The sequence below is a fragment of the Chiloscyllium plagiosum genome, chromosome 4 (assembly GCF_004010195.1).
Source record: "Chiloscyllium plagiosum isolate BGI_BamShark_2017 chromosome 4, ASM401019v2, whole genome shotgun sequence".
NCBI lineage: Eukaryota > Metazoa > Chordata > Chondrichthyes > Orectolobiformes > Hemiscylliidae > Chiloscyllium > Chiloscyllium plagiosum.
This window is the reverse complement of record NC_057713.1, coordinates 7,026,616-7,036,741: the sequence shown is the minus strand read 5'-3', so window position 1 is coordinate 7,036,741 and position 10,126 is coordinate 7,026,616. Positions and strand designations below refer to the sequence as shown.

The window sequence follows — 10,126 nt, the reverse complement described above, 5'->3', positions numbered from 1 at the left end:
GCCCAACGCAGTCTGGTGTCACAGCCCAGCGCAGTCTGGAGTCACGGCCCAGCGCAGTCTGGTGTCACGGCCCAGCACAGTCTGGAGTCACGGCCGAGTGCAGTCCAGAGTCACAGCCCAGCACAGTCTGGAGTCACGGCCCAGCGCAGTTTGGAGTCACGGCCCAGCGCAGTCTGGAGTCACGGCACAGCACAGTTTGGAGTCACAGCCCAGCGCAGTTTGGAGTCACGGCCCAGCGCAGTCCGGAGTCATGGCCCAGCGCAGTCTGGAGTTACCGCCCAGCGCGGCCTGGAGTCACGGTCCAGCGCAGTCTGGAGTCACAGCCCAGTGCAGTCTGGAGTCACAGCCCAACGCAGTCTGGAGTCATGGCCCAGCGCGGCCTGGAGTCACAGCCCAGCACAGTCTGGAGTCACAGCCCAGCGCAGTCTGGAGTCACGGCCCAGCGCAGTCTGGAGTCACAGCCCAGTGCAGTCTGGAGTCACAGTCCAGCGCGGCCTGGAGTCACAGCCCAGCGCAGTCTGGAGTCACAGCCCAGTGCAGTCTGGAGTCACAGTCCAGCGCGGCCTGGAGTCACAGCCCAGCGCAGTCTGGAGTCACAGTCCAGCGCGGCCTGGAGGATAGGGGCTAACATGGACTGGATTGGAAGACCTGTTACTCTAGGCTTTTTACTTCTTTATTTTTTGAATTGTTTTCCCTAATGATTTGTACTTAGAAATCTGTACTTGGATACCTCATACCTAAGATGGCATCGTAAGTGGCAACTTGTAAACTTTTCCCTGTACTCATGTGGGTACAAGTGACTACCATAAATCAAATCAGATCAAATAAAAGGAGCAATGGTGGTTAGAGCAATCCCAAGAGAAAGGATATATCTGCAGTAGGATTGCTGTGCAGCGGAGGTTCACCAGATTGATTACAAGGAAGGCAGGACAGTCCTGTGGGAAGGGACTGAGGAGACAGGGTCTGCACTCACTAAAGTTCAGAAGAATATGAGGGGATTGCACTGAGATCTGCAAAGTTCTGGTAAGTACATATAAAGTAGATTCAGAAAGGGTGTTCCCCCTGGGAAAAGGGGCCAAAAACCAGGGGGAAACAGTCTTTGAATTAAGCGTCTGCCATTTAGATAAGGGTGAATTTCCTCACGCAAAGGGGCTGGATCTCTCTCTCCCAGAGGGCTGTGGAGGATCAGCCATTCAGTATGTTCAAGACTAACAGTGACAGAGTAAGAGGGTGGTGTGGAAGTTGTGTCTTTGAATCCTAGAGTCATACAGCACAGAAAAAGATTCTTTGGCCCATCACGTTCAGAGATGAGGGAGTTGATCTAGAATGGCGAAGGGCTCAAAGGGCTGAATGGCCTACTCCTGCTCCAGGAGTATATCCTGAAAGTGTATACATTGAAGCTAAATACAACAAAACAGTATTGTCAAAAAGAAGTTGCGAAAAGTGGAGGAGATGTGCTGGAAGGCACCGTCAATGACGTAGGATGGGAAATTATGATCTTGGAAGGAGGCCATCTGGGATTTTCTATGGTGGAATTCGTCATTCTGGGAATTGATAAAGTGGAGGCGGATGAATTGGGAATACGGGATGGCATTTTTTATCACCACGTGATCGGTGATGCCCTCCAGCACATCTCCTCCCCTTCCCACACCTCTGCCCTTGAATCCCACCTCTCCCAATGCAACAAGGACAGAATCCCCCCGGTCCTCAGTTTCCACCTCATCAACCTCCACATACATCGCAACATCCTCCACTACATCCGCCACCTACAAACAGACCCCCACAGCACACTCCCAATACCTTCCCCTGCCACCGCAGGAAGTGTAAAACCTGTGCCCACACTTCCCCCCTCACCTCTGACCAAGGTCCCAAAAGATTCTTCCACATCCGACTGAAATTTACGTGTACCTTCACAAATGTCATCTACGGGATCCATTGTACCCAATATGGTCTCCTCTACATTGGGGAGACAGGACGCCAGCTTTCAGATTGTTTCAGAGACCATCTCTGCGACACCTGCACCAACAAACCCAACCACCTTGTGGCTGAACACTTCAACTCCCCCTCCCACTCCGTCAAGGACATGCAGGTGCTGGGGCCTCCTCCAGCGCCAAACCCTACGACCCGACACTTGGAGGAAGAACACCTCATCTTCCGCCTTGGGACCCTGCCACCACATGGGATTATTGTGGATTTCACCAGTTTCCCCTTTCTCCCTCCCCCCACCTTACTCTATTCCAAGCCTCCGACTCGGCACTGCCCTCTTGATCTGTCCGTTGTCTTTCCCATCTATCTGCTCTATCATCCTCTCTGACCTATCACCTTCTCCCCAGCCTTCATCTACCTATTGCATTCCCAGCTACCTTCCACCCAGCCCCATCCCCCTCCCATTTATCTCTCAGCCCCCCCGGCCCACAAGCCTCATTCCTGATGAAGGGTTTATGCCCGAAACATTGATTCTCCGGCTCCTCGAATGTTGCCTGGCCTGCTGTGCTTTTCCAGTACCACACTCTCGACTCACTTACTATTGGGCCAGGAATATCATACAATTTGCAACGGTTGTGTATAAAGCAGGCACGCTTCTGCTTTGAACCACAATTGTCAGCCTTGTTTGGAGGATCAGCAACAGAAATCGCAGGGCTCCAGGGCTACTCCTGAACCAGGCCCTAGGACTGCTCCTGTCCAGGATTCAGGGCTGCTCCTGAACCAGGCCTCAGGGTTGCTCCTGTACGTCATGTCAGCGCTCCTCCTGACCAGGCCTCAGGGCTGCTCCTGAAGCAGGCCCCAGAGTTGGACCTGAACCAGGCCAGGGTTACTCCTGAACCAGGCCTCAGGGCTGCTCCTGACCAGGCCCCAGTGCTCCTCCAGAACAGGCCTCAAGGCTGCTCCTGGACCGGGTCTCAGTGGTCCTCCTGAACATACCCCAGGACTGCTCTTATACCAGGCCCCAAGGCAGCTCCTGGACTGGATCTCAGGGTTGCTCCAGAACCAGGCCCCAGGCTGGCTCTGACCCAAGCTCAGAGGGCCACCATTGTACCTCAGGCCTCAGTTCTTGGACTATGGTGTCCCATACTGACCCAGGCCCTGCTTCTTTGCATTAATGAAGGTGAACCACTGCTGCATATCATAATCCGGAAACAATTACATCTCCTTCAATACATTGAGGGTACAATGTGCAAATTATTCCCATAACATCTCTGATGACCAAAGTAATAGTTAACCACAAAATCAAATTTAAAGCATACACAGACTCAGTTTGCACAGGATTTATTGAACCAGGAGTATTTACAAGAAAATCTGTATTCAAACAGACAAATCTTTAAGTAAAAGTGCTGTGATTTCAATACTTAACAATTTGGTGCTTAACGTGCTAATAGCTGATTTGGTTTTCTGTTTTATTTAACATACATAAAAGATTTTTTTGAAATGCTGACAGTTCTGACCATCTCATACATTATTTTCGATCCCAGGACTAAATAGTTTTGGCCATGCTTTAATTCTATCTATTCGAATGTTTGATATGGGAACACACCAGGGAGAAACTCAGCAGTGACGGGTAACATGCAAAAAGATCCTGCAGTAAAATTTGTAATCCAACAGGGTACAAATAAATATGCTCAATTAAGTATAACATCGTCCTGTCAAAGAGCAAAAAATCATGGAACTTTTTTGATAGGGTTGGTTAGCAGAGGATATAGGTTTGAGCAAATTGGTGAAGGAGATGTAGAGGATTCTTTTCTTACACAGTGAGCTGATATGATTCAGAATGCACCACTTAATGAGAAGCAAACTCAATGCATGTGTCCCTTGCCTGTACGAGAGACATCTTTAAGGAACTGTAGTGATCTTAACGACAAGATCCTTGATTGGGGTAGTTAACCTGGGCCATTCAGGAAAACCCTGGCTGATCAAAATAGCCAGGAGTAACCAGGGCGGGCTGTCCTAGAGGTGGCTGGAAGGTGCTAAGGGCGGTTATGGAAGCTGTAAGGTGGGTAGGCCGTCCTGATCGCTGTCGTCCTGGGGTGGTTGGCTGTCCGAGAGGTGTCTGGAAGGTGTGTCAGGGTGGACCGAGAGCTGGAAGGGGCATGGGGTGGACTGAGAGCTGGAAGGGGTGTAGGGGCAGGCTGCCTTTAGGGTGGCTGGAAGGTGGGAGGGACGGGTGGCTTGCTGTGTTGTTTGGGGGCTCTGTCTTTTATGCACTGTTTTTTCTGTAATTGGACATTTCTGTAATATGTACATGTCATTATAACTGTTTTGTGACTGAAAGTGGGATTTGAGGTTTGTCCTCATTTCCCTGAAAACTGGTTGAACAGTAGGGTTTGGGGCCTGGTTTTGCTGCTCCACTCCCTTGTAAAATTACTGTTTCTTTGTATACAGCTGTAAATGTTAACTGTTTTTAGTAAACTGTGTATTGTTTAATAAAAAAAAACAGGAGGTACCAGAGCGGGCTGTCCTAGAGGTGGACGGAAGGTGTGAAGGGCGGTTAGGGAAGCCGGAAGGTGGGTAGGCCGCTGTCCTGACTGCTGTCGTCCTGGGGCGGTTGGAGAAGCAGGTCTGGCTATCCTAGAGGTGGCTGGAAGGTATGTCAGGGTGGATCGAGAGCTGGAAGGGGCATAGGAGCAGGCTACTTTTAGAGTGGCCAGAAGGTGGGAGGGATGGGTGGCTTGCTGGGCTGCTGGGGGTCTGTATTATATGCACTGTTTATTATGTAACTGGACTGTCTTATATGTACTTACTGTTTTGTAATGATGAAAAGTGGGATTTCAGGTTTATCCTCATCTCCCTGTAAACTGGTTGAACGTTAGGGTTTGGGGCCTGGCTTTGCTGCCCCTCTCCCTTGTAAAATTGCTGTTTCTCTGTATACAGCTGTTAATGTTAATTGTTTTGTAAACTGTGTATTGTTTAATAAAATTTTTAAAAACCAGGAGATAGCACTACCGATGTTAGAAAAAAAACCAGGGGATTTAGAATCTCCTCAGTTCAGGGACTGACTCTGTGTTGGCTGGCCACAGCCAGTGTACCGTGAATACTTAAATAAAGGGTGACTTGGGGATGGGATACCAACCTTAGTGCAGTTATTTCAGGAACAGAAACAGAAATCGCTGGAAAAGCTCAGTAGGTCTGGCAGCATGGAGAGAAATGAGAGTTAACATTTTGGGTCAACATTGTGACTCTGTCAGTGAGTCTGCTGTGGTTTTGGAAGCTACACAAATAGAAATTAGCTGATTGCTCTAATATCTGGTTTATAGATTATAATATGTTTTACTGTTTTAAATAAATGAATCTACAGAGTTAATCGATCCCTGATGAGCAACTGATAATAGTCTAGATTAGAGTGGTGCTGGAAAAGCACGGCAGGTCAGGCAGCAACCAAGGAGCAGGAAAATCGATGTTTCGGGCAAAAGCCCTTCATGATGAAGGATTTTTGCCTGAAACGTCGATTTTCCTGCTCCTTGGATGCTGCCTGACCTGCTGTGCTTTTCCAGCACCACTCTATTCTCGACTCTGATTTCCAGCATCTGCATCCTCACTTTTGCCGAGCAAATGATAATAGCTTAATTACCATAATAATAACTTTTTAAAAGGAAATTGGATAATTATTTGAAGAGAAAGAAATTTCCAAGGCTATTGGGGAAAAAACAGGGAGTGGGATAGCATCTTTTCAAAGAGTTAGAACTGAGTGGCCTTGATTCAATGAAATGTTACCCTTGTCTAATAATCATTAGAAGGTCAACAATTGTATCTTTTTGTAGAACAGTTACATTGCTGTAAAGGTCAAGTCTCCATAGTCTCAGAGGAGCATAGGTCTGGATTCTCATAGGAGAGAGATGACTAGTGGTGAGTTTAATCTGAGGGTCACCATACCTCAGGCGAAGGACAAGGTTGAAAAGGAATGTATGTAAGCACAGCTTTTACTAACAAAATATAATCTATTTTAAACCACAACAACAATTAGAGAAAGTGCTCAGAGTTACCTACCGATAAACCTGGTTCTCTGTTAAACACTGAATGTGGTTTATTTCCTCAATCATACTTGTGTTTTTAACTGAGTACAATAATCTCTGAGATTTTAGTGACTGGGATTTATAACCAATGTTAAGTGGCAAGTTCTCATTTTAAACATTACAACAAATGAATAAAATGCAAATCAATGCTCTTGAATCTTACTCCTGACAGCTATACCCAAAATACCCAACAACAAAAAACAAATCCTGTTTCTAGAAAGTTTCACTCCCAGGATAATGCAAATGTTTTTCACAATGGAATACAAGTATGTTTGAAATAGTTGAGGAGAAAGTGAGGTCTGCAGATGCTGGAGATCAGAGCTGAAAATGTGTTGCTGGAAAAGCGCAGCAGGTCAGGCAGCATCCAGGGAACAGGAGAATCGACGTTTCGAGCATAAGCCCTTCTTCAGGAAAGGTTTGAAATAGTTGTTGGTCGGTCAGTGTGCATGTAAAGATTGTTTCAATCCTTGTGTGGGTGGTGGTTGTTCTTGTGGTCTTTAAGCTGACATATAAGGTGGAGGTGGACCTTTGGTAGGCATCGTTACAGCTTCATCACTGGGTGGCAAAAGGATCTAAAAGAAAGATAACAAGACGGTTTATGTCAAAAAGATAGTTCATGTGTTCCAACTTGCAGGTGCCTCACCACGACACCATCTTAATTACAAAAAACGGAAAGTGCTGGAGAAACCCGACACAGTGGAGAGAGAAAAAACAGAGTTAACATTTCAAGTTCCAGAAGAGATTGTAGCTGGGAAAAGGTAGTATTGAATTTGTTGGCAGGGGATTGTGGGGACGGAGAGATGGGAAGGAGTGAGTGGATAGGTGGCGACAGAGCCCAGAAACAGAGAGGCAGGCAGTCAAGGGAATGTTTGATAGTAAGCCTGGGAGGAAGAAAACTGCTAATGGGGACAATGAAGAGGTGAGGATGGGTTGGCCACGCTGAAAGCAGCCCATGTGATGACAGGGCCTGGGGTGTGGGCATGGGTAAAGGACATGGAAGAAAGTGTTCAGTCTTCAAAATTATTGATCTCGATATTGAGTCCTGAAGGCTTGAGGATCCCCAAGCAGAAAATGAGATGCTGTCCTTCCAACTTGCACTGAACCTCTGAGTAGGCCCGATACAGAAATGTTGGCCGAGGAACTCAGCGGTGATTTATCCTAATTACTCTGACTGAAAGACAAAGGATAAGCTGAGAGTTTTATAGCACCTTTCACAACCCCAAGACACCCCCAAGCTCCTTCCAACCTTTCAGTGCTTCCTGAAATTTATTGTAATGCAGGAAAGGGGGTGGCCATTTTGCTCCTACAAACAGCAATGTGACAACTCAGCTAGCCAATCCCTGCACAGCTACTTCCAAACCCTTGACCCTTCCCACCGAGAAGGACAAAGGCAGCAGAGCTGTGCGATCAACACTTAAATCAAGAAAGCACACCAACGCCTCTACTTCCTCAGGAGGCTAAGGACATTCGGCATGTCTACAATCACCCTTATCAATTTTTTATAGATGCACCACAGAAAACCTCCTATCAGGATGCATTTCAGCTCGGTACGGGAACTGCTCTGCCCAAGACCACAAGAAATTACAGAGTTGTGAACGCAGCCCAGTCCATCACAAAAACCAGTCTTTCTTCCATTGACTTTGTCAACATGTCCCACTGCCTCAGGAAGCAGCCAATATAATCAAAGACCCCTCCCGGGGGATCCAAGATGGTGGCGACCCAGTAAGACTGAGTCTATAGTGCTCCTCCCAAGACTTGGGCACAGTGGGTCACCTACCCCCTACCAAGCTCACCAAATCATCCCAGTCCATCACAAAAACCAGCCTTTCTTCCATTAACTTTGTCAACATGTCCCACTGCCTCAGGAAGCAGCCAATATAATCAAAGACCCCTCCCACTCCCATTAAACTCTCTTCCACCCTCTTCCATCAGGCAGAAGATGGAAGTTTGGAAACATGGACCAACAGATTTAAGAATATCTTCGTCCCCACTGTTATCAGACTTATGAACAGACCTCTTGTACAATAGAGTTGATCTCTCTCTGCACCTTCTCTATAACTGTAACAGTATATACTGCATTCTGTTATATTACCCTGATGTACTTATGCAAAGTATGATTGGTCTGGATAGCACACAAAACAATACTTTTCACTATATCTCTCTGCGACAGTAATAAATCCAATCATGTCAAATCAGAATCTCCATAAGTTCCCCTCCAAGCCAGGCACACTGTTGGAACTATATCACTGTTTCTTCACTGTCAGTGAAACAATAACTCACAGCCCCTTCTCTAACAGCACTGTGACTGCAACCATTCAAGATGGCAGGTTGATCACCTTCTCAAAGGCAATTAAGGTTAGGCAAGAAACATTGGTCTCAGCAGCAATGCTCACATCCAGTAGGGAAATAAAGAAGAAAGTGACTTTTGTTGAAAGATAGGGCTTACCTAAGGGAAACTGGGCAAAAGTGAGGACTGCAGATGCTGGAAACCAGAGTTTAGATCAGAGTGGCGCTGGAAAAGCACAGCAGGTCAGGCAGCATCTGAGGAGCAGGAAAATCAACATTTCGGGCAAAAGCCCTTCATCAGGAATGGAGGCAGGAAGCCTCCAGAGTGGGGAGATAAATGGGGGGAGGTGAGGCTGGGGAGAAGGTAGCAAAGAGTACAATAGGTGAATGGGGGTGAGGATGGAGGTGATAGATCAGAGGGGAGATTTTTCCAAATAGTGTCAATGTACTCCACCCCAGAGAGTGGGCAGAATCTTGGTTTGACATCTCATCTGAAAGACAGCCTCTCAGGCAATATATCCCCCTTGGCTCTGATGTATCTGCTTTGATTTTTGTGCTCATGTTTCTGAGGCCAATCATCTCAGCTCCAGGGCATCTCTGCAGGAGTCCCTCAGGGTAGCATCCTCAGCCCAACCACCTTCAGCTGCTTCATCAATCACCTTCCCTCCATCATAAAGTCAGAAGTGGGGATGTTCACCGATGATTGCAGAGTGTTCAGCACCATTCGCGACTCCTCAGACACTAAAGCAGTCCGGGTTCAAATGCGACAAGATCTGGACAATATCCAGGCATGGGCTGACAAGTAGCAAAAACATTCGCCAGGCAATGATCAATTCCAGGTCATCAGCAAAAAGAGGACAAGACGTGATAATCACCAGGAGGTGATTACATTACCCAAATGTGACCGAATGCATCCGGAGTCAATGTTGAGGCCTCCCACAGCAGCTCTCACCTGACCGTACCCCAGTGCTGCTGCCAACTCTGCTGGGTTTGTCCTGCTGGTGGGACAGGGATGGTGATGCTGGTGTCTGGGACATTGTCTCTAAGGTGTGATTCCATGTGCATGACTAGGTCAGCCTTCTGTTTGATTGGTCAGTGAGATACTTGTGCTGGCATAGTGGAGAAGGGCATTCACGTTCCCGAACTGCAATTTGATTCCAGACTTTACTGAATTCATCCACCATGAGGAGAAGTTCGAAACCTGTGACCCTAGAATGTTAACCTGGGTGACCAACTCAGTGAGAGGGCCCAGAAATGGCAAATGGAGAGAAGTTGCATTTTGGAAAGTCAAATCAAGGTAGGTGTTTCAGGGTGAATGGTAGGGGCTCAAGGGAGTATGGTTGAGCAGAAGGACCTTGGAGTTTGTGTGCACGGTTCTCTGAAAGTGGAGTCCCAGGTAGACAGAGCAGTGAACAAGGCCTTTGGCACACTGGCCTTCATCAGTCAGGACACTGAGTATCAAAGTTAGGAAGTTATGTTGTGGTTGTAGGAAGTGCTGGATGTCTTGAAACGGTTAAAAGTGAATAAATCCCCAGGACCTGATCAGGTGTACCCGAAAACTCTGTGGGAATCTAGAGATATTTTTATCATTGATAGTCACAGGTGAGGTGCAGGAAGACTGGAGGTTGGCAAACGTGGTGCCACTGTTTAAGAAGGGCGGTAGAGACAAGCCAGGGAACTATAGACCGGTGAGCCTGACCTCGGTGGTGGGCAAGTTGTTGGAGGGAATCCTGAGGGACAGGATGTACATGTATGTGGAAAGGCAAGGACTGATTTGGGATAGTCAACATGGCTTTGTGCGTGGGAAATCATGTCTTACAAACTTGATTGAGTTT

The 10,126-nt window shown here is 47.3% G+C and overlaps 1 protein-coding gene across 1 annotated transcript in view; it reads right to left on the bottom strand.

Annotated features, from left to right (window-relative positions):
• Positions 1-5,468: 5,468 nt before the first annotated feature.
• The window catches only part of laptm4b (lysosomal protein transmembrane 4 beta), a 50,222-nt gene continuing 45,564 nt past the window's right edge, over positions 5,469-10,126 (bottom strand). Inside the window, exon 7 of the mRNA XM_043687647.1 lies at positions 5,469-6,577. Within this exon, the coding sequence (XP_043543582.1) occupies positions 6,503-6,577 (75 nt within the window). The 3' untranslated portion in view covers positions 5,469-6,502. The remainder of the gene's footprint in view (positions 6,578-10,126) is intronic.